The sequence below is a fragment of the Schistocerca nitens genome, chromosome 7 (assembly GCF_023898315.1).
Source record: "Schistocerca nitens isolate TAMUIC-IGC-003100 chromosome 7, iqSchNite1.1, whole genome shotgun sequence".
NCBI lineage: Eukaryota > Metazoa > Arthropoda > Insecta > Orthoptera > Acrididae > Schistocerca > Schistocerca nitens.
In genome coordinates this window covers 323,025,015-323,050,793 of record NC_064620.1, presented here as the reverse complement: position 1 = coordinate 323,050,793, position 25,779 = coordinate 323,025,015, and the positions used below count along the sequence as shown (strand labels likewise).

The following is a 25,779-nucleotide window of genomic DNA, read 5'->3' as shown; positions in this document are numbered from 1 at the left end:
AGGATCCGATAGGTCACGAAATGGAAACCAATGTAAAATTCAAAAATATGGTATTTTATTAGCTACACCTTCCAGCTACTTCTCTACATGGTCGCCACTCGGACTTAGTTGTAGCGTTGTACCAACTTCCCAGTACACTCATCAAAGAAGACAGCCCTCTGTGCTTCCGTCAATTCCTTACGCTGGTCTGCAGCTCGTCGTCTGCGCCAAAGCAGCGTTTTATGTGAGCAAAGGGTTGAAAATTAGAGGGAGCCAAGTCCGGGTTGTATGGTAGGTGACCAACACTTCCCATTCAAAACGCTGCGTCTCTGGTGCAGCTATAGTGTGCGATCGGTCATTGTCATCAAGGAGGACAATGTCTGTTTACAACATTCCTCTAGATTGTTCTGAATTGCCCTTCATAGACGATTTTCTCGAATTGCCTGATCCACTCGCTGAACAAGACCATCAGCTGACACTCGCATGCTTCTCCGACCGCCTGCATCATGAACGTCTGTACGTCCTGCTTCGAAGTTTTTGCACCACTGTCGCACATTGCTGTCTCACATGACTGTTATGTGGGCTGAATGAAATCGGGCAGAACCCCTCGGCAATAAGAAATCTTGCGACAGTGCGCACTTCAAACTTCGCGGGAGACTCTGCTGTTCCAGGCATTTTTACGTACTCATTGTGCGCTCAGAATTGAAAAGTGCGACGTGACGCGATTTGGCGGGCATACTAGAGACACTGCGCAGCACATCTGCGTAAAGTTTCAGTGGTTTTTCACTGTGGCTTTACTTTCGCAACCGATCAGAACTTAAAAAAAAAGATAGTTATCATAGAAACTCAGAAAATATAACACGATATGTCCCCGAAGATATGGGAAACAGCCTACATAGAATAGTGCCGAGCTGCCTACGATTCAGGAGTAACAAAGGCAGATCAGACGCCAGGTAAGATGCATACGACGAGGACTGTGTGACGCACGCGCCATAAGTAACACACGTGTTCTCCAACTGGACACCCATCCGCCAAACGTCAAAATAAGCAAACACATTGCTGCACTCAACCAGTACCACGAGACAGTCGTCGAAAAATCGTCCGACAGAATCATGATAGTGTCTTTGCAAGTGTGTCAGGACTCATCCACAGTCACCATCAAGAAGTGCCCAATTGGTCATTATGTGATATTACTCATTATTCACGGGATTTAGAACTACACCAGTGTTTACAGACAGATCAGAGCATGTGAAAATTGATTCCCACACACAATCTCTCCACTTACGTATTGTAAAACTTACATCGTTAAATGTTTGTAAAATTCTGCTAATTTGTGTTGCCATTTGTTTTTGCCATACCTGTTTGCCTAACCCTATTGACGAATCTCTATAGTTATTTCGGGCAAGCAGACCACCTCATAACTATGCCTTCTTCGGCGGTAGGCTCTGTTTATGTGTTTGATGCCAAGTGCATCTGTTGAGTACAACATCGCATATACACAACGGGGGCTGGTGATCATGTCCTAATGTGCTACCGCACACTGGTAAACATCGCACTTAAATTAAGCCATTTCTCTTCGAATGTGAGCTGGAAATCGCATTAAATGTACGCCATTTCTCTTAGAATGCAAAGAAAATGGACGAAAACACGTTTTTTAACATTCTTTCTGCATTGACTAGAAACCAGTGTCGAGTGCTGAAAAATCGGGGAAGGGACGCAGCTGTCTGTTATCGACTGCACAAGCTCTGATATGGCGTCATCCTTCCCCGATGACCGAGCGTTAGATTGCTCGCAGTACCAAGTCAGTATTTTTATTTGGAAGTTCGTTTAAATCTAACAAGGGCAGGCCGTCGGGTGGAACTCACCAATCTGGCCCAAACTATGTGAGTAGAAGCAGGTAGATTGCCCATTCAAGTTCATAGAATATAACGCTTGACTGTGTTGTAGGAAAAGGTGAGACGATCTCTAAAGATTGACGTGCAGACCATGAGGAAGTTTTGAGCAGCAGTTGACATAACAGTTCTATGGCGCGATGGTCAAGTGCACTGAATGTCAATTAGTTAGCTCAGGTTCGGTTCTGCTGTTACAATTTTTTTTCATTTTATTTCATTCCTCACAATGTTAAGCTATTAATTATAATCAGTTAGCCGGCCGAAGTGGCCGTGCGGTTCTAGGCGCTGCAGTTTGGAACCGCAAGACCGCTACGGTCGCAGGTTCGAATCCTGCCTCGGGCATGGATGTTTGTGATGTCCGTAGGTTAGTTAGGTTTAACTAGTTCTAAGTTCTAGGGGACTAATGACCTCAGAAGTTGAGTCCCATAGTGCTCAGAGCCATTTGAACCATAATCAGTTAATAATACAGTAAAGACCTTGTCTGTTTTATTAATTGATAATTTATCATAGATGCTGTCAAATCTCCAAACCATGTTACCTAAATCAATATTAACTATACGATTATTGTAGTACATTAGTAAAACTTTGCACAACCCTCCACTGCCTATGCAGGATGTATCAGAATAACTAAAAGCAAAAACTGACAGGGGTGAAAGTACACGATAATATAAGAAAAAAAGTTGCAGTAAACATGCATCCACAAAATAGCCCTTTTGCGATTGACAATGTGTTTACGAGCCGCTACTGACTTCAGTATAGTACATTGTCCTATTTAGTACACCTGTGTCTGAATTGTAATCTTTTACATATGTCCCCACCTAACTGGAGTGGTTCCGCCTATGATTCATGATTGATGAATGTGGCACATGTATGACGGGGCACCAGCACATTTTACTGTTGATGTAAGACGACATCTGACGCACCATTATGAGTCGTAGATGGATAGGTCGGAGCAGGACTTGTACCTTTGCCTCCCAGGTCAACTGATCTCAATAATTGGTTTCTTCTGTGTGGGGTCCTCTGAGAAGTGTACAGCACTCCCATTGACACGGTTGACGAACTGGAACAGCGAATTATACAGTCTTGACGAACTTTATGAGATGATCCGGGAGCGGAATTCGTAGCTCACTGTAGAGACGAGTGCAACATTGCACCCAAGTAACAGGACAACACTTGGAACGTCTCCGTTAATAGTTACGAGTGTACAGTAAATTGTAACATGTAACGTGATGAGGTAGTATTGAATATCTTGTTCAGGTAGGCTGTGGATGAAACCTGAGACCAATTATATGGGAACAATGTTCGCCACCAGTTATTCATTTAACTCATTCCCACATTGAGGATCATCCGAGCCGGCCGAGGTAGCCGAGCGGTTCTAGGCGCTACAGTCTGGAACCGCGCGACCGATACGGTTGCAGGTTCGAATACTACCTCGGGAATGGATGTGTGTGATGTCCTTAGGTTAGTTAGGTTTAAGTTCTAGCGGGCTGATGACCTTTGAAGTTGAGTCCCATAGTACTCAGAGCCAGTTGAACCATTATTTTAGGATCATCCGAATTACATATTTTTGTGTTAAAAATACTCATGTTATTTGGTTTCTGTCGCAGAGGCTTTAATGCCCTTATGGGGTTGCTCTAAGAAGTTGAGTCAGTGCCTTACTGAAGAGTTACTACAGCTGATACCCAAACACAATTTTCAACTTCATTCCATTTATGTGATTCTAAATGAAGCAACTCTCTCTCAATAGATTCTGATACCAGTGTGACTGGTCTCCTTCTCGGGATATCATTATTGGTATTTAAATAACAGAAACACTTACTAAATAGGGAAAGACGCCACATTCTTGTCATTACTGTAAATCAGCGCGCACAGTCTGCCGCGGGAGAAATGAGTCCGTAAGGAAAGTGCTCTTTCATCAGTGAATGTGCAAATTGGTACTCGAGGTGATGAATGTAGAAGTCTAATGAAAGAGATAGTTGCTAACAATTTCCTAGAAATCACACACGCCTTTTCATCAGTGAGTGTGCAAATTGGTACTCGAGGTGATGAATGTAGCTCACAATTTCCTAGAAATCACAAACGGCTTAGAGTGCCAATTATCTGCAAATGCTATTTGTGGATCAGTTGCTTGGCGCAAAAGTGTAAAAGCTTTGAGTATACGGTACAGTACTAATCACTCCATTACTGCAAAATAGTTCAAATGGCTCTGAGCACTATGGGACTCAACTGCTGTGGTCATAAGTCCCCTAGAACTTAGAACTACTTAAACCTAACTAACCTAAGGACATCACACACATCCATGCCCGAGGCAGGATTCGAACCTGCGACCGTAGCAGTCGCACGGTTCCGGACTGCGCGCCTAGAACCGCGAGACCACCGCGGCCGACTCCATTACTGCAGTTGACGATCTATTTGCTCTCGGGCATAATTCACTAGCGAGCTAGAAACTACGGGATGTGCAGAGGATAGGCCGGCAGTTCGACGATCTGAGCCCTTTCTGGTTCATTGATACGAGCATTTTCAGATGTGGCCACCCTTGAGACTCAACAGTTTGGTTAATTAATGATGAAAGCGCAAAAAATACCGTATGCTCCTCCGACAGCCAGAATTTCAATTCGTCGAGTTCGCTACAACACATATGTAGAACAGAGTTGCTTTCTACTTGCATTCACTGAAAGGCCCCTTTGCAACTGTTTTTCAGATAAATCTCAAGAGATAAAAATCGCACTAGTTTCTCCAAGTCTTACATTCCCAGCGTGTGTTAATTAACATTCGATGTTATTCTCTAATGACCTAGTAAATGTTTTCGCGGCATTTGTAGCTGATTAATCCTCTAGAGAGCACTTCTTATCTACTGTTAAGCAGTCGCACCTCTCAGATAACTTTCAAGTACGTTTAATGGTTATATATACTGCAAAGAACAGAGAGAGTTGTTCCAGAGATCAAGACGGTGGACTAGCATTCTGGAGGGCCTAGGTTCAAATCCGGTTGGCCGTTCAATTCTGAACCCCATACCCTACCTTCTTTTAGTTTCTCATAGGGGCACAGGGGAAGTACTGTACACAATGTGTTTATTATTATAGGTACAAACTAAAAAACTATGTAGAGGACAATGAAACAAGCAAATAATCGCTGTAAACATAGATCTGGAAAACAATCGTTTCCCTGATACAACGTATTAAGGCTGAGTATGTAACACCTTATAACAGAGTTCCCGAAGTTTGCACGTGAACCACACTTTCCTAAAACTCTCCCAGTAAACCGAAGTCGACCATTCTCCTTCTCTACTCCAATCCTTACATGCTCGTTCCATTTCATATCGCTCTGAACCGTCACACCCACGTATTTAATCGGCCTGACTGTGTCAAGTAACACACTACCAATGCTACATTCCAACATTACGGTATTGTTTCTCCTACTCATCTCCTTTAACTTACGTTATTCTATATTTAAGCTAGCTGTCATTATCACACCAATGTTTTTTTTTTCCACCGATGCCTTCTCTAAGGACGATGAAAGTTGGATTAGCTGCTCTAATTGCGTACAGTGAGCTCATGAAGAATGTGCTAGTTGTGACGAGGATAGCGAAAAGTTTGAGTGAATGTCGCACTAATACTTTATTTTTGAATCTAATTTCACTTTGAACATATGACAAGTGTTACTGTGAAGCGTGTAAACCTAAAATACATTAACATTTTCCATAATTTGATAAATTATTAATATAGCATTCAAATTTTTTTCAAATTTAAGTGCAAAATTTCTTTCTATAAATGTATATCTTCTTCATTTCGCAGTCTCTGCCTATCCACAGTGTCCGAAAATCTTCATCTCAGTCTTATTTTTTCCTTTTCTCTGTCTCTGGCTACTTCGCCATACCTACTGGGCAAAGTAGCCATTTTGCAGACTTTCACTTCAGCTCACTGTGCAGCAAAAGCAGCATTTGAATAATAATACAACCGTTTTGAAGTCACAGAATGAATACAGTATACACATTTTATATGCTTATCTATGAAATGAAATAAGAGAGAAACAACATTTTACTTTGGGTGGCCACTTTGCCAAGCTTTGAGCTAGAAGATGAAAGTTATTTGTACCATTTGCTACGAAAATTAAAGACTATGATAATTGTAGTCTGATAAGGAACGTAAGAAAAAGACAGGATATGTGTTATTCGAGTCAATGATTGCGGATAGGGTAAGAAATAATAAAAAGTATTATATTGCGTAAATGCGTAAGAGTTTCAGCAACAAGTGAAGGATGTATCGAAACAAAAACCGTGAGAGAGTTTGTCAGCGTAGGGTATCAATGAAACAAGTAAACTGTGTGCTGTGGGATAAGTATACAAACAAGAATACCCAGATATCATAGTGCGCTATAAAACCCACAGAAGAGTAACCGCACTGTAACTGTATTGATTTAGATGCCATTTGCTGCACTGAATGCGCTGTATGCTTCTAATTAATCGTACACTGTCCTCATGGTGTTGCAGTTCCACAGATGGTAGCACCTATCACTGTGTAATGAAAGAAAAAAATACACGAAAGTTACACATAAGCGACAGCCATTTGTAATCAGCGCTGCGAATATGAGCCATATTCCACTCTCTCGCTCTCTTTCGAATGGAAACTGTTTCATTCATGTACAAGCGCATTTTTTTCACTTCAGTTTTTTAAAGGAACGTATTTCTGCCTCAACGTCTGACCCCAAAAAGTTCTCCATAATGTTCCAAAACAATAGATGAACATGTGAATAGAAATTCGAAGCTATTGTGAGTGAGGGCAAGCATTAACATTTTGCTTCCATACGCTTCGCCGTCACACACAGCATACGCGTACGCAGTCGGCATGCGGCTTTTGTTTCTACAGTTTACGTAACAATTTTTCGCTCGTGGCGAGCCCTCGTGTGCAGCGGCTTTTTGCTGCAGGGGCGTGTTTGCATTCCGTTCCATCTCTAATTACTTTTCAGGACGCTGCGTAACGCTTTAAGCATAAGCACTGTCTCAGCTAGCGTGGAAGAGGGCTGGAGACGAGCAGGGGGGGGGGGGGGGGGTGTATCAGAGCAGTGAGAATAACACACAGCTGGAAAGCTCTTTTCCACACGACACATACGAGTGTCAGGCGAAAGTGTCGTGTGAGGCGCTGGTTTCCAGATACGAGGGTTGGAAAAAGGTAAACAGACGTAATCAAACACAAGAGACAACTTCAATGCTCGGAGCTAAACAGAACAGGCGAGACACGGAAGCAAAGTTTCATGGGGAACTTCACTCGACAGCTAAACTTAAAACAGGAGCGAAAATTGCCTCTGATGAGATTCTATCTTCGTCAGATTGTCATGGAGTGACGTGGCACTACAGCATCTGAGACAAATTCCAGTAATTGTTTCAATGCGAAAAATTGATACAGTCCTGCTATGGTAATTAATTGTGACGCATAAAAATCATTGCATTGCAGTTTCTATCGCGCCAGCCAAATAGAGAACTCCAAATACGTGGATTTATTACAAATAAAACCTAAGCTTACCGGACAAAATGTTAGGCACTGCCTTCAAACAGCATACTGGCCGCTTTAGAACGCTTGACAGCACAGAACTGGTACCAGACGCTTATGTAACCATCCACACCGCTGTCACAAGTCATAGCAGTGATATGGTATGTAAGTGGACGAAAATGTGGAGACACCGCGAGAAGTGCATGCTTGAACATAAATCCTGATACTAGCGAAGCATGCAGATTGTGCAGTTGTGTTTGACCTCTGACGGTACCTGTGGAATGTTCTCAAAACGTTGCCAGAGTCAGTCGTAGTAAAGACAGTGTTCTGTGCAGTTGTGAGTGCATTTTGTCGGAGTTAAGTGAATACGAAACTGTGCGTATTGTCAGTGTTCGTATAGTGCGTGCTTCCGTAACCATGGTAGCTGAAGTGCTTCTTGTTTCAAGAGCCACAGCATCGAAGATTTATACTGCCTTGATCTAACGCAGAAAAACATCATCCGGTAAGTCACAATGCGGATGAAATCGTGTGATGAGTGATCGTGACAGACGGTTATAGAAAACGAAAAGTAAAATGACGATATCTGAAAAAGTCACTGCACAGCTGAATGTCGCACTCGCGAACCTTGTCAGCAGCAAAACCTCACTAAGGGGATTCCATAAATAAAATACCAAGGGAACTCCACAAGCAGGGAACTGCAAAGTGAGCTGGATTTCAAAAACCACTCATCAGTGATACACATGTCCGTAACAGGAAAATGTGTCGCCGAAGCCATAAAACGTGCACTGTGGGGCAATGTAAGGAAGTCATTTGGCCGGATGAGTCTTGCTACACACTATTCCCAACTTCTCGCCGAGTTTATGTCACAAGAGTGAAACCTGGCGGGTGTTCGGCGATGATTTGGGCAGTCATATCGTATTATTCCACGGGCGCCATGGTTACTTGGCAATTACGCATTACTTCGAAGGATTATGTGATTATTTTGGCTCGTCAGGTCCATCCCATGGCACAATGTTCGTTCCCCAATGGCGGTGCTGTGTTCCTAGATGGCAGGTCCCCTGTTCATAGGGCTCACATACTCCAGGGCCGGTTCAGTGAGAACGATGATGAACTGTCACGTCTCTCCTGGCCACGACAGTCACCATACCTCATTGGTATCGAACTTTAAGGTCTGCGTTGGAGAGAATGATACGTGATCGCTATTCACCTCCATCGTCATTACTTGAACGTGCCACTATTTTGCCGGAAGAATGGCATAAGATTCTCTTGAAAACGATACAAGAATACATGCATTTATTCATTCCGAGGCAACTGGAAGCTGTTCTTAATGCTAACTTTTTCCTACACAGTATTATGAATATTAATGTGCTGTGTTGTTGGTGTTTCCATTTCTTGACATCCTCCTGTATCTGCCAGATGGTTGTATGAAATCAGTGCAGTTAGAGGGGTTTTAGTGGACACCTGACTGAATGGCAGAAGTGAGCTATCGTGTTTGGTCATGACCATGACCACGTTTTGAATGGATGTGTCCGATTTGTTAGTGTGTCAAAGCAGACTGTCCAATGTGTTTACTGCTTGTTATTTTGTGTGACACTGTGAGTTAAGGATTGCTCAGTAATCACCAATGCATTTTAAACTTTTACATGAAAATTTTTTCTCTTTTAACGCGGGCGGAAACAATCTGGTTTAGTACTGTCAAGGCCGAAAGAAGCAGGAATTTAGTCCTCGTCAGAAGCCGATAACACCCGCATAGTCTAAACGGAGACACTAAACGTTTTCCTCTATCGCCGTCAGTGGCAACAGAGTGAAAATAAACAAGACCTTCAAAATCTGGATGTGCCGGATTTGGTGCTTGTTTAGATGACGAATTACTGTCCTAACAAGAAAGCCGAAATTGTAGTGAGCAGTGTTTGGTTCAAAATGGTTCAAATGGCTCTGAGCACTACGGAGATTAACTTCTGAGGTCATCAGTCCCCTAGAACTTAGAACTACTTAAACCTAACTAACCTAAGGACATCACACACATCCATGCCCGAGGCAGGATTCGAACCTGCGACCGTAGCGGTCGCGCGGTTCCAGGCTGAAGCGCCTAGAACCGCTCGGCCACCCCGGCCGGCCGAGCAGTGTTTATTCTCCATAAGTTTTATTTGTTAACCATGTCTGAAACAAAAAAAAATGTGGAGATCATAGGAAATAGACACCTGTGTTTTCTGGTTTTTATTGTTGCCTGTTGACAAATTTTTTGTTAGTATAAATCAAATGTGTTTTAGAATTTACTGATATATTTTGGCATTCTGACGAGAAACCGTGTTTCGAGAACAATTTGCTATCGCGGCATCAGCATGGAGCGAAGACGGGAAACACAAAAGGGTTCGTCACTTTTTAACCAAAGCATTTTCGCAAACTGTAATTGGTTCTACAGGGTGGGCAAGATAATCTGGCCCAGATACTATTTCATACACCTTAAGATAGGCAACCCAGATTGCATCTTTTACACCTAGGACAGCTGATGTAAGTTGAGTTCCCTATTCCTCTTTTCTTTTCTTGGGGGGGGGGGAGGGGGGTCGGGGGGAGGTCATCCGTATCTAAATGAAACTTCCTGGCAGATTAAAACTGTATGCCGGACCGAGACTCGAACTCGGGACCTTTGCCTTTCGCGGGCAAGTGCTCTACAAACTAAGCTACCCAAGCACGACTCACGCCTCGTCCTCACAGTTCGAGTCTCGGTCCGGCGCACAGTTTTAATCTGCCACGAAGTTTCATAACAGCGCACACTCCCTGCAGAGTGGAAATCTCATTCCAGTGTCTAAGTGGTTTGATGCGGCCCACCATGAGTTCTTCACCTGTGCCAACCTTTTCATCCCTCAGTAGCAATTGCACTCTGTATCTTCAATTATTTGCTAGATGAAATCCAGTCTCTGTCTTCCTCTAGAGTTTTTACCCTCTACAGCTCCCTCTAGTACCATGGAAGTTATCCCCTGATGCCCTGACAGACGTGCTGTCATTCTGCCCCTTCTTCTGGTTAACATTTTCCATATGTTCCTTTCCTCGCCGATGCTGCGCAAAACTTACTTATTTCTTAACTTATCAGGCCACCTAATTTTCAACTCTCTCCTGTAACATCCCATCTCAAAGGCTTACATTCTCTTCAGTTCTGATTTTCCTACGGTCCGTCCCTCACTACGATACAATGCTGTGCTCCAAACGTACATTCTCAGATTCTCACTCAAGCCCTATGTTTGATACCAGCAGACTGCTCTTGGCCAGCAATGCCTTTTTCGCCAGTGCTAGTCACTTTTGATATCCTCCTTGCTCCGTCATTTATAGGATATTTTGTTGCCTAAGTAGCAGAATTCCTTTTTCTGCTTCGTGATCCCGAATTGTAATATTAAGTTTCTCGCAGTTCTTATTTCTGCTATTTCTCTTTACTTTAGCCTTTCTCCGATCTACTCTCAGTCCTTATTTTGTACTCATTAGACAGTTCATTCCGTTCAAAACATCCTGCAGTCCTTCTTCATTTTCACTGAGGACAGCAACGTCATCAGCAAATCTTATCATTTATATCGTTACACTCTGAATTTTAATACCACTCTTGACCATTTCTTTTATTTCCTTCATTGCTTCTTCGATACAGAGGCTAAACAGTAGGGGTGAAAGACTACAGCCCTGTCTTACACCCTTTTTGATACGAGTTCTTCGTTCTTCGTCATCCAGTTTAATTGTTCCCTCTTGGTTCATGTACACATTGTATATTACCTCCTTTCCCTACAGCTTACCCCTATTTTTCTCAGAATTTCGAACACCTTGCACCGAGCGAGGTGGTGCAGTGGTTAGCACACCGGACTCGCATTCGGGAGGACGACGGTTCAATCCCGCGTCCGGCCATCCTGATTTAGGTTTTCCGTGATTTCCCTAAATCGCTCCAGGAAAATGTCGGGATGGTTCCTTTGAAAGGGCACGGCCGACTTCCTTCCCCGTCCTTCCCTAATCCGATGAGACCGATGACCTCGCTGGTTGGTCTCTTTCCGAACATCTTGCACCATTTTACACTGTCGAACGCTTTTCCAAGGTCGACAGATCGTAGAACGTGTTTTGATTTTTCTTCTGCCTTGCTTCTATTATCAACCGCAGCGTCTAAACTGCTTCTCTGGTGCTTTTACCTTCCCTAAGCCAAATTGATCGTCATCTAATAGGTCCTCAGCATTCTTTTCCATTCTTCTGTATATTATTCTCGTCAGCAACATAGATGCGTGAGTTGTTAAGCTGACTGTGCGATAATTCTCGCTTTTTTCGACGTTTGCTATCTTCGGAATAGTGTGGATGATGTTTTTCCGAAAATCTGATGGTATATCACCAGCCTCACATGTTCGACATACCAACGTGACTAGTCGTTTTGTTGCCACTACCTCCAATGATTTTAGAAATTTCAATGAAATGTTATCTGTCCCTTCTGCCTTATTCGGTTTCAGTTCTTCGAAACCTGTTTTAAATTCTGATTCTAATACTGGATCGCTTATCTTTTCCCTAGCTACTTGTGTTTCTTTTTCTGTCACTCCGTCAGACAAGTCTTCCCCCTCGTAGAGGCCTTCAATGTATTCTTTCCGCCTATCCGCTCTATCCTGTGCATTTAACAGTGGAATTCCAATTGAAATCTAAATGTTACCGCCCTTGTTTTTAATGTCACCTAAGGCTGCTTAGGCTTTTCTATATGCTGAATCCGTCCTTCCGATAATCATTCCTTTTTCAATTTCTTCAAATTTTTCATGCAGCCACTTTGCCTTATCTTCCCTGCATTTCCTATTTGTTTCATTCCTTAGTGTCCTAAGTATTTCTGTATTCCTAAATTTCTCTGAACATTTTTATACAACCGTCTTTCATCGATCAGCTGAAGTATTTCATCTGTTATTAACCGTTTCTTCGCATTGTCTTCCTTGTACCTATGGTTTTCTTTCCAACTTCTGTGATTGCTATCTTTATAGGTGTCCATTCCTTTTCAGCTGTACTGCCTAATGAACTATTCATAATCGCAGTGTCTATAGCCTCAGAGAACTCAAACCTATCTTTTCATCATATCCCACTTCCTTGGCAAAAAATGGCTCTGAGCACTATGGGACTTATCTACTGACGTCACCAGTCCCATAGAACTTAGAACTACTTAAACCTAACCTAAGGGCATCACAAACATCCATGCCCGAGGCAGGATTCGAACCTGCGACCGTAGCGGTCGCGCGGTTCCAGACTGTGGCGCCCAGAACCGCTCGGCCACTACAACCGGCACCACTTCTTTGAACAATGATTCTTCCTAACTATAATCCGTTCATCATCAGAATAAACCTGATGTAAACATTGCACTATGTATTCTTCCGCGTTTGCTGGAACCTCATTGGATTTCCTTTTCACAAGGGACTGCAGCCAAGCTGACTCGAGTACTGTCAAGTACGATAATAAAGGAACGTTTTGTGCTGTGCTTTACGCGCACATCGACTTAGCGATAATATGGGACAACAGGTTTACCGGCGCATTTAGCTTGGATAGCACTGGTCGGTCACCTGGCACAGCTAGCCTGCAGCGACGTGGCCAGCTGCAGTTCACACGTAAAAAGAGATGAGCAGAGGAGCAATACAGCTTCGACTGTCATTTAATTTTTAAGCATAATGAAATAGTACGCTGCAAGTCTCCCACATTATACTCTTCGATAACAAGACGAAAATCGCAACACGTTATCATTTTTAGCTAACGTACTATTGTAATTAAAATCAAGAATGATGAAAATTCCTGACTTAACCTCAGGGTAACTTTTCTGCATAAGCTGTGCATAACGTAAGAGAGTACTGAAGGATTTCACCGTATAGTTAAATATTAAAGCCATTGAAGGTATTACAGTCAGTCGTCTGGTAATCTCTTAGCTCCGCCCTTATCCGAATCCGAGAAATACATTTTAGTACTGGAAGCGTCACTTGCTACGTTAATAACGAGCATGTCAACAACAGAAACCATGAAGTCAACCAGGCGTAGCATTTTCTCGTCTTCTTTTATGACGAGCCGTTCTGTATCCCGCCAGCGTTCGGCAGTGACGTGTGAAAAAGCTGCGTGCGTTAGTTCCAGTACGTCTGGCAGCTTAACAGTCTTGTTACTTCTCGGGCCAAATCCCGCAGCTTGGCTGCAGATCACTTCTGTTGAGTTCATAGTTTAATGGTACAGTAGTAAATCTAAAAATGCAGCATTTGTATACTGTGAAAATCGTTGTTTTTCATGTTTCTACGATAATCTGGTAATCTCTTAGCTCCGTCCTTATCTCTCTGGTATATCTCTGTGGTATAAAAAGATGGACATAGTCCAGACAAAGAGAATTTGGTTTTTCATTTTTTCCCTAAAAGTTAAATTATTTTTTCTGAATTTAAACGACTTTTATGAACAGTCTTTCATGAAACATCGATAATTAAGAATTTATATTTGAAATGGAAACAGAAATTTCGATTCCAATATGTAATTGGAAACTAGATGACGTGCATTATTCGTAAAAAAATGACGATGAGTTTTATAATTACGAGATGCAGGTATTTCAAATTGACCGAGAAAAAAAATGATATTGGGGAAATTTGATCCAACGCAAGAATAACCGCAATTGGCTCACATTCCATTACGCTACCAACTGCGCTACCCATTCATTGTTGGTGTATCTATTGCATTATACATAACCGCGGGAAACCTTCAAAGCCGATTATCTCTGTAAATTTATGAAAGACATTAAGAACAGCCTATTTCTCGGCACTTTTGAACCATGTTCCACGCGCGAACGGAAAGCGCCCTCTGCCATTTTCAAACTGACCATTAACAGCGCGACAATCAGAGCACAATGCTGCAGAGGCTGTGACTGTACACATTTTTGAAATAAAAACTACGTAATTAAAGCGTGATTAAGTAAAACGTTGATGGCTGTTAATAGATTTGAATATGTTAAAGTTGCATTTAACGTAACTTAGTAATAACATATCTAATACATAAGTAGGACCTACTTCCAAGAGCGTAACAACACCAGCGTACGTGTGCTACGGCTTCTGACCAGTCATTGCGTTTGTGTTTGTTTACATCAGGTTTATTCTTATGATGAACGGATTATAGTCTCTTAAACTTCAGCCTACTCTTCATCACTACTAAAATGGGATCTGTGTCTATAACTGATCCTTACAATCCAATATTTTATTTCGGAATCTCTGCCTGACCATGAGGTAATCTAAGTGAAATCTTCCCATATCACCCGGCCGTTTCCAAGTATACTACCTCCTCTTGTGATTCTTGAACAGAGTATTTGCTGTTACTAACTGATACTTATTGTATAACTCAATTAGTCGTTATCCTCTGTCGTTTTTACTACCAAGCCCATGTTCTCCCGTAACCCCTTCCTCTACTCCTTTTCGTACAGCTGCATTCTAGTCCCCCTTGACTATAAAATTTTCATTTCCCTTTACGTACTGAATTACCCATTCAGTGTCATGTAGTTTCTCTATCTCTTCATATTCACTTTACGACGTCGGCACGCATACCAGAACTATCGTTGTTGGTGTCGCTGTCAATTCTAATGAGAACACCGCTATCGCTGGATAGCTCACAGTAACTCATTCTCTGCCCTACCTTCGTTTTCATAACTAATCCTACTCCCGTTATATCATTTTTGATAATACTTTATATTCGTATGACCAGAAATCCTTGTTTTCCTCCATTTCAATTCATTGCTCCCCGCTATATCTAGATCGAGCCTTAGCATTTCCCTTTCCAGATTTTCTAGCTTTCCTATCACGTACAAACTTCTGAAATTCCACGCTCCGACTCGTATCTTAAGGTGCTTGAATTTTTTATCTGAGCCAGCTGTGTTTTGGCCACCTTGTATGGCTACCATAACAAGAAGTCGTTAACACCAGCATACTACAGATTCTTGATAGGGAGGGGGATTGCAATGCATGCTACTTTCGTCCTGTGTGACCAAATACTTTTGAGATTTCACGACAAATGACTCTGAGTACTCTAATTACAAGTCAGTAGTTATGACATGTCCCGGCTTTCCTAAACTGATACCGAATCGATACGTTTGTCTGTTTGGTGGACAGGACCCGAGTTTTGTTTATGAAGATTTCTTTTTTCAAAGATGGTGGTGTACAGCTGGCCTCTCGTGGCTCTCACCGGCTACACAGTGCTCGTAAAAATGAAAGGAAAATTAAAAAATTATCACATTAAAAAATGAGATAGAAAACAAATTTTAATGCTGTTGTTTAGGCTCTTAGCTTTAATTGCTGCTTCCAAGTGTTTATCCATCAATTATACCTGTGTAGTAGTCTTAACTCCGAAGATTTTGTTCCGCTGTGCTTGAAGTGGGCTCTTCAGATGACTCAGTTGCTAAGTCTGATTCGGATGCGGCACTTCAGGCTACTCGATAAACTTTCAGCCGTACCTAAATCAGGAGGCTGTCGAAGTGTCTTCACAGAGTTGAATTATTGTAATAACTGCGCTCTACTCGTTTCTCCTCTGTTAACTGCTTGAAGTCGTAACATGAGCAGCTTTGCGCAGGTTAGAGGCGTAGTTTATAAACAGGTTCTCCGCATCTAGTTAAGGCTGCGTGTGCCACGCCTGACAAGTGAAAGTCAGTTCTCGGAACAGAAGTAACACTTGACCTCTGACACAAAGAAAGCAACAAGATACCCATGGGTTCTAGCGATACAAGTCTGAAGCTGCATATGGCAGTGTGATATATAGGCAGCCATCATTCAGCCTGTATCTTATAACACCACCTCTCCTTTTTTTTATTCCGGGGTTTGCTTAATCATTTAGTTTTGTTTTCACGACGAATAAGTACATATTAAATTAGTATCTATTTCGTAGCTATCTAGGCCATCCAAACACATCATCTTCTTTAATACAGAAAACAAACAGGTTTAATGGGCCCCAGATAAAACCAACGTAGTTTATTACGACGACTCCAACAAATGACAGATAACTAGCACCACAAAGATTACACAAAATACGAATATTACATAGTATGTGAATTATTAGTTAATTACTGCAAATCTTCAGGCTAGTTATTACTTGAAATTCATGGGGAAATCTTTTGTATTGAACACTGTATACTTTAACGTGAATACCCAACGTTGCCTGGGTAAGTATTTATTCCAGTTCCATTTCTTCATTCCCTCTCCTTCTATACCCGCCTCCTCTGCTCTCCTCTCTGTCCATCTGTTTCTGCTCCCTCCTACTGGCCACCTCCTCTGCCACCCTCTCTCTGTGTCCGCCTCCTTGCACCCCCTCTGCCCATCTCCTTTTTCCCACCCACTTTCTCCATCCCCCCCCCCCCCGACTCTCTGCCCATCGCCTCCTGCCCCCCCCTCTCTCTGTCCACCTGCTGCTCCACAACCACCACTCCCCCATCTCTCTGTCTGTTTCCTTCTATTCCTCTCTCAGTCCAACTCGACCATCCCAGTCCATCTCTTCTTCTCTTTCACTTTCCATTTCCTCCTCCCTGTTTCTCTGTACATCTCTTCCTCCTCCCCAGTCTAAGTGCATCTTCTGCTGCCCCTCTATTTCCTCATCACTTCCATCATCCTATCCCCACTCTATGTCCAACTTCTTCCCCCTTCTATCAGTCTATCTCATATCACCCTCCTTCTGCCCATCTCCTCCTCCTCTGTTCATCTCCTCTTCCCTTTCTTATTCCTCCTCCTCTCTGTCTAATTCCTCCTCCCAGACTCTCTGTCCATCTTCTCCACAATCCTCTCTCAATCCATTACCTCCCCCCTCTCTTTATGCATCTGGTCCTCTTCTCTTTCCTCTGTCCACTTCCCCTTCTACCTCTCTTTTTCTATCTCTTCCTCCTGATGTTCTCTCTCCACCCCAATACATAGTCTCACTGGCTCTTACCCCTGCAGTATTCCTTCCCAAATAGCATGTAATATGTGTACCAAGTTTAGTCGAAACGGATTTAGGTGTTTAGAAGAAGCTTTTTACCCACAGCTTTGCCCACATACATTTCACATATATTTAACATACTCCACGTAGGTTTCTACACACATTTCACCTGAATCTCAAGTGAATGTCACCCTGCAGTTTCGTTTTCACGCAGCTCTGTGTTTATGAGACCATACCTACTAAACTGTATGTTTTACAATGATATAATTTTGCAGGGTCATCCAGTGGTATATTTGGATACTGTATGAGAGATGTGTTGCAAATAGAGATAGCAGTAAAGACGTAATAAAGTAAAATGTGATGCATTATGCGCTATTTTTTCACGCATCTCAGTGTTTATGACGGCGCGTCTCCTAAGCTATGTGGCGTACAATGATGTACTTGTCCAGGAAAATTCAGTTATATAGGTGAATATTGTCAGCAAAAAGTGCCATGAATGCAGTTAGTAGAAAGAGGTAATACATTAGATCGTCACACCTGATGCAGTGGTTTTACAGCGTGAACATAAAAAGTGTAGTAAACGATAAACTTCTTTCCTTTCATCAGTTTGTGAGGTTGTCAGCGAGGAAAAAGTTCCGTAAAGGTTTGAAATTATGTATAAAGTTCGTTGCAAGTCACCAAATACTCTCATTCTCAAATACTGCATTAATAAATTTTGTGAAGCCGCATGTAGTAAGCTACATTACTTTTTCACGCCCACACCCGCCTCTCTGATATTTAGATGGTTATTCACAGTGATTCTCTCCAGGCCGTAAGCAATATGGGTACCAAGTTTGATTGAAGTCGGTCTAGTGGTTTAGGAGGAGATGTGCAACATACACACACATACATACATATATAAGTACAAATGCATCCATTTTTATAATATATATGGCTTATCAACCCACCTCAGTAGCCATGGCCGCTAACGCACACAACTAAGATAATCCGGTTCGGATCTTGGTGGTGCATGAAATCCCCACTGTAAGTACAGGATGCGGCAAATTAAAATGGCCTGGACGAGTGCATACGATTTGACGTGAACGTATGCATATAATCACACCCTGTAACGCACCATTTGAACGCCCACCAAGTGATCAACACCGATCGTGAGTGTAGTGCAGCCTGTGTCAGTGTGAATGGAGTAGTGTAAAGGGGACGCTGGTCCTCTCAGAGGAGCAGCGGGTGATCGTTGTGGAAAGCTACGTAACAACAAAATCATGGAAACGCTATGGTCAGTTGTTTGCTGAGAAGTTTAATGGTGTGAAAGTGACAGAAAAGATAGCCATGCAACGCTTGATTCGAAAATGGCGTCAGGCAGGATCTATTTTGAACAAGTGAAAAACATTCCGAAATGTGGCCGCACACCAGAAAATGTGGCTGCAGTACACCTGGAAATGCGTCAGAGTCTTATCAAATCAACCCGATACCTTCCGCAAGAGACCGGCGTATTACGTCGATCATGCGAACGAATACTCCACCTGGACCTCCACATGCATCCCTACCGTGTGTCTGTTTCTCACGCATTAAAATCAGCGCATGCTCCCCAATGCCTCCAGTTTTGTGAGTGGCTGTTCACTGAGGTAACAATGAGTGATTTGGACATGGATATGTTCTTCATGTCTGACGAAGCCTAGATTCAACTGTGTGACTATGTCAACCAGCAGAATCACAGGTTCTGAGCAGCGGAGAATCCGCATAGCTTCCACGAGACATCATTGCATGATCAGAAAGTTCGGATTTGGTTTGCAGTCTCTGCATGCCATCAGACGCTGACTTCGGCGAGTTACATTGCCAACATTTTGAAACCATTTGTGGTAGAATTAACGAAGGAGGAAAAGACCTACAGTTATTTCCAACAGGATGGAGCAACTGCCCATACAGCCGGCCGTATCTTGGAGTACATTTACACAATCTTCACGCATGACAGAGTTGTTAGCAGAGGTGAGTCTGGTCACCTGCTCTGTCAGCGTGCGATTACTTTGTATCAGGAGCCCTCAGGTCTAAGGTGTACAGCAACAAATATCAAAGTCTTCAAGAACTGCAGCAGAACATTTCGTACTATACTGCAGTAATTCCAGCAGTCGAGCTTCGATCCGTCTTCAGGAAATTGCTGACCAGAGCCCAAATGTGCCAATAGATGAATGTTAGTCACTTTAAACAACTACTATAGTAAGGATAGTATTGTATTTCCTTTCCCTGGAACTCTGTTCTCCAGGCCACTTTCATATACACCATCCTGTTTTTGGCCGGCAAGGGGAGAAGAGATGGTGGTATAAAGTTTCTGATCACCAGTCTACGCCATTGTCCAGGATTAAATTGCAAACGTCGCTGCAATGTCTCATGAAGTGAGGGTTGAGACACAGTCGAAGGTGATTCGTCCGTCGGACGGCTTCTTGGTGCTGTTCGAGAGGAATGGTCTGTGTGCCAGCACCGGTTTCACCCTCGGCTTTTGGTACACAGAGTGGCCGAGACGCATACCGATTTATACCTTAATGCACGGAGTTTACATCACCCTGTTCAGAAGAGAGCCGTTTTGAATACGTTGGTATATAGAGCAAAAGCTCTTTCTGACGAGGAACACTTGAAGACCGAAATTAACCATCTCAGTTATGTGTTCCGAAAGAATGGCTATGGTGCACGCGATATAAAGGCAGCGTTCTCCAAGAACAGGAAACGTGAAAATGCTGCACACTCACAGGATGAAACACCGATTGCGGTTCTTCCTTTTTGTGGCGCTGTATCCAGCAAAACAGGAGTCCTGGGTAGACGGGGTATAATACTAATTTTTCGTCCCCCTAAGAAAATGAAGGAGATGATGCTCCCTGTTAAGGACAGTCTCGGCCTCAGGGTGCCTGGAATTATATAGGTCAGACCATTCGTACCGTTTCCGACCGCTGTGCAGAGCACCAACGGCATATTAAAAATAGAGAACTGGAGAAATCGGCAATTGCGGAACACAGCCTCACGAACAAACATAAAGTACTGTTCGATGAAATAAAAATTTTATCCCAGGCCTCCACATACCGGGATTCTGTTATTTAGAAGGCTGTTGAAATAAGAATGAGCGAGAAGAACTTTAACCGTGATAGCGGATACTATCTGAGCGGTGCATGGAAAGGAGCGCTCGATGCAGAGAAGCAGCAGGGACATTCCTTCCAAGGTTTACGTTCCAACGGAAGCGGTGGCGCCACCAGCGTACACATTGACACCGTCTGCTACAGCAGTACGTAATCGCCCACCAATCACTAGCCGACCAATCAGAAGCCGTCCATGGGCTTCGAAGGCCACCACAGCATCAGTGAAGACAGTCAGTTGCTCCTGACGATGACGATGGAGGCTATCGTCGAAAGCTTGGGATTTTATCCAGAATTGACGCTGCAAGAAAACCGAGAATATTTTACATATAAGTGCCGTCGCGAAAGACTTCGTTCTCACACCTACACGTATTAAAAAGCTTGAAACTCAAGGTCTGAATGACTCTATTCAGTTAATGAATGAAATTATTCTAGTGAACTCCTCGTTGCAGGAGGTATTCCCAAGAAAACTTAAAGGAAAGTTTGAAAACATTTTAAACAATAACCCAGGCTTTGAACCATTGAGCCAAATTGATGGTTTTATTAATGGGATGGCTGAACTTTTACCAGAAACAATAAGTGGCAACACATCACCCAAATTCAAATACTGCCCAGTTGCCTCAGTTGATGTAGAACGATCCTATTTTAGTTATAAGACTGTTTTGAGTGATCGAAGACACAAACTTGCTGTCGAACATTTGGTACAGTACTTGGTCGTTTATGTATACAATAGTAGAAAAATGTAAAATAAATTGTAAATGTTGCTTTGGTCCAATAGTATTAATTATAAGTTAATGCTGTTCAAAAAAATTCATGATTTTGAATTCATGTTTTTTTTAAATAAACTATTACGGAGTTTTTGAGCGTGCCCCTCTACGTGCGATATATCTCTAAGTTGGTCATGTGCATATCGATTGTTTCGCTGCGACTCACTCGCATCGCATCCGGTTGTTACCGAAAACAGCAGTAAAGAAGGAACAATTCTTGAAACACGGTATGCACCCCCATTTTGCAAATTTTTAGAAAATAATCCCAGGAAGGCCCTCTTGCTAATCTCTACCAGAAATTATTCAGAAAATATCAGCGTTCTAAAAGTACCGATTTTTATCGTGACTGGCGGTCGTCCTAGTAAGTGATATGCACGGGTTCGATTTTGAGACATAATACACGCAGTAACTACCATGTTTCTTTATCATTTGATCTTGCATATTTCGACACTTTTCGAGCATTTTTCATGCATATTTGCATGCATATTTTAACGTTTTTATTATGCATATAATCCCGTCTCTAATTATCATAATAAAATAAATCAGTGGTCGCATGGAAAGATTCAAGTGTTCGCTTTTTCCGTGCACTGATCGAGAACGAAACGATAGATAAGTAGCCTGAAGGTGAATCGTAGAACCCTCTGCCAGGAACGTAAGTGTGAATTGCGTTAGTCATGTAGATGTAGGTGCAGATGCAAACCATCAGTATCCTTTCTATCTGCAGAAGTTGTAATGAAGTTGAGCAGTTCGTTAAAAGATCTCTCGTTCATCATTAAAGAATTCCTATAGTCGTTTGGCTTGTCTGAAGCTTATGCCAGTATGACAGTGTATAGAACACACTCCAAGACATTTTCTCGCTCATCGCCGTCCTCTTGCCCCTCTTTCTGCAGCACGTAACGACTGCAGTCGCAATGCGCTCAAGTTCTACATCACTGACCGCCGACGTGTGCGCTACGAAGGCCAAGTACCAACTGACGCGTCTCGGGGGTAAACACTGCGCAGTGATATTACGACGTTCTTGGCCTCGCACTTCCGCACAAAACATTGACACATTATTATTGTGCAGTAAACACTGAGCGGTTGAGGCCACCTTCCGGGGGGACTGCATCCTAAGGCTTCAATTTTTTCAAAAAGAAATTAATGGCTGCTTCACGTCTTCGGAGTGTTTACTCTTAGATTCCAAACGATTTTGCTGTATTTGGATTTCAAGTATACCTAAGAAATATTTTAAATATGGAGTGCACACTGACGGCTGCCAAAGTGGTCAACATAGCTCCTGTCTTATCAGAGACTTACATCTAACGTACTACTGGCAATATACTCTGTCGACAAGACACAAAATGTAACTGGAAGTTTGCACAGTGTCATTTGGTCCAAGTGACCGAAAGAAAAAAAAAAAACATGAGATACTTTTGGGTCTAGTAGAAGTTCCCTCTCAGGTGAATATGGGATATTTGCAGTCTGAAGAAAGCAGGAGTCCTGGAATGCTTGTAGCATCCTCACAGAAGGAGGTCTGCTTATCTAGAGATAAACGACGGGTCAAGCAGTCCACGAGATAGATGCTGCCTGGAGAAGGAAAAAGCCTAGAAAAATGCTACCGTGCCCTTTATAGTACAAGAAAAAGAAGCTGTACAAGAGTAGGAAGGTACTGGTGTGGTACTGGTGAATTTTAATGCTCTCATTTTCTAAAAAAGTTTAAAATCCATTTTGCTGTAGGTTTATTTTTCTACGATCAACCCCAAATTTTTTCGTAAATATTAAGCGATCTGAATGAAATTTTTGCAGGAAGTCGTCTTTTGGTATTTGCATATATCTATGCCCTAATATTGCCAAAAAATGTAGTTTATCTATTTCATTATCGCATTTATGAACCAATAATTAAAAAAAATTTAAGTCTAAAACTTGAAAGAAGTATTAAATGTAAATTACGAGTAATAACATTTCTCTTAAAATTAATGAACAGAACTGTTGAACAATATCTTGTGAATGTACCTAAACATGTAGGTACCTCAATATCTGGAAAGTGAAAACTGAGGTCTGAGTACGAAAAGTTGGTTTTCAAAAATACCATTAGAGCAATATTAAAAATTCAGAATCCAAAAACCAATGAAATCTGGACTTCAAAGAATGAGTACTCTCCTCAACCTAGTCCTTGTCGAGTGCACCCTCCCTGGCTTCTAACCTTCGTTGCGCCTGAGTGGTAGGCAGCCCGATGATCTTCCATGTAGGAGGACCTTCTGGAGGACACAGCACGGCGTAGGTTCATAAGCCCGCATCTCGTGGTCGTGCGGTAGCGTTCTCGCTTCCCACGCCCGGGTTCTCGGGTTCGATTCCCGGCGGGAACAGGGATTTTCTCTGCCTCGTGATGGCTGGGTGTTGTGTGCTGTCCTTAGGTTAGTTAGGTTTAAGTAGTTCTAAGTTCTAGGGGACTTATGACCACAGCAGTTGAGTCCCATAGTGCTCAGAGCCATTTGAACCATTTTTTAAGGTTCATAAAACCAAAATGACTTTAGGTTACAAGGGTTCGTTAAGAGGTAGTGCCAACACTGTTACCATCTTTTATTGACAGACGTTCACAATATTATATGCCTCAATACAGTCGCCCTGCAATGCGGTTGCCCCGAGCGCGTCCATCTCCGTCGATGTATAGCAGGGCCGCTCTATGGCATGGATGATTTGTCTGCATGCCAAGAAGAGCTTCCTTCATTATATCGAGTGAATACGGTGGATGTTCCAGTCTCTCACTCCTACACTTGCAGGAGGACCTTCACGGGGTTCGCTGCATGCCATTGTGCATTGTCATGAAGGTTGACGGGACGCAGCCCATCGGCGATTTATATACGACAAGGAGCTCAGTTGTTATGTTGTCCGGAGGAGGGAGGGGGAGGGGACGAAGGGGGGGGGGTGGAGTCCTAAATGGGACCGATTCTTGAATGACATCCCTGCCATCCCAAAACACTTTCACCCATCTCGCCACCATACGTTATAGTAATGCTGCATTACAACACGCCTCAGGCAGTCCCTGAAAACATTGTTGTGGGCTCCGACCACAAGCCACTTCAGTCTTGAATGACGCGTGTTTCCTAAACATGCTTTTATGGCGCTTGAACTGGTCTCCTGCACTTTCAGACAGTACACACTGCAACTAACTCAAACACGACCGTTGTCGCTCACTGCACTACTTCAACTGACCTTCTGCTGTCAGCTGCAGACAACACGCACGGCACTGAATGCACGCCCTCCATTTTACGGCAGTGTTGCCACTACTTTTTATCCAATCCTAGTGTTTTTACATATTCTGAGAGACTGAGGTTACAACTTGACAGATTCTACATCTACATCTATACTCCGCAAGCCACCTGACGGTGTGTGGCGGAGCGTACCTTGAGTACCTCTATCGGTTCTCCCTTCTATTCCAGTCTCGTATTGTTCGTGGAAAGAAAGATTGTCGGTATGCCTCTGTGTGGGCTCTAATCTCTCTGATTTTATCCTCATGGTCTCTTCGCGAGATATGCGTAGGAGGGAGCAATATACTGCTTGACTCCTCGGTGAAGGTATGTTCTCGAAACTTCAACAAATGCCCGTACCGAGCTACTGAGCGTCTCTCTCGCAGAGTCTTCCACTGGAGTTTATCTAGCATCTCCGTAATGCTTTCGCAATTACTAAATGATACTGTAACGAAGCGCGCTGCTTTCCGTTGGATCTTCTCTATTTCTTCTATCAACCCTATCTGGTAAAGATCCCACACCAGTGAGCGGTATTCAAGCAGTGGGCAAACAAGTGTACTTTGTTTTCGGACTGCATTTCCTTAGGATTCTTCTAATGAATCTCAGTCTGACATCTGATTTACCGAAGATTAATTTTATATGGCCATTCCATTTTAAATCACTCCTAATGCCTACGCCCACGTAATTTATGGAATTAACTGCTTCCAGTTGCTGACTTGCTATACTGTAGCTAAATGATAAAGGATCTATCTTTCTATGTATTCCCAGCACATTACACTTGTCTACATTGAGATTCAATTGCCATTCCCTGCACCATGCGTCAATTCGTTGCAGATCCTCCTGCATTTCAGTACAATTTTCCATTGTTACAACCTCTCGATATATTACAGCATCATCCGCAAAAAGCCTCAGTGAACTTCCGATATTATCCACAAGGTCATTTATTGTGAATAGCAACGATCCTACGACACTCTCCTGTGGCACACCTGAAATCACTCTTACTTCAGAAGACTCCTCTCCATTGAGAATGACATGCTGCGTTCTGTAACCCAGCTTCTCGTTTGTCCCACGAAGCTTAACTGCTTTGTGTAGCAGTGTACGTGTAGGCTGCGAACGTGGTTGTGCCGCAGGTGAAGGTGCTGCTGCGGGTGCGCGGCGCGACAGTGGACGCGGCGGAGCCTGGGGGCGGCGTGGGTGGAGGCGGCGAGGCGGCCAGCGGGCAGGAGGCGCCCGCGTCTGCGTCCATCCTGGCGGTGGACCGGCGCAAGAAGCAGGTGGCGCTGCACAACCCGGGCGCGGCCGCGCTCGCCGGCGGAGTCACTCCAGGGGGGCAGCAGCCGCCGGACGACCGACGGCCCGGCGTCTCGGCGCCCAAGATGTTCGCCTTCGACGGCATCTACTGCGACGATGACAGCCAG

At 43.2% G+C, this 25,779-nt stretch overlaps 1 protein-coding gene across 1 annotated transcript in view; it reads left to right on the top strand.

The window, feature by feature from the left end:
• The window catches only part of LOC126195600 (kinesin-like protein KIF26B), a 279,531-nt gene that overhangs the window by 113,442 nt on the left and 140,310 nt on the right, over positions 1 to 25,779 (top strand). Inside the window, exon 3 of the mRNA XM_049934226.1 lies at positions 25,492 to 25,779. Within this exon, the coding sequence (XP_049790183.1) occupies positions 25,492 to 25,779 (288 nt within the window). The remainder of the gene's footprint in view (positions 1 to 25,491) is intronic.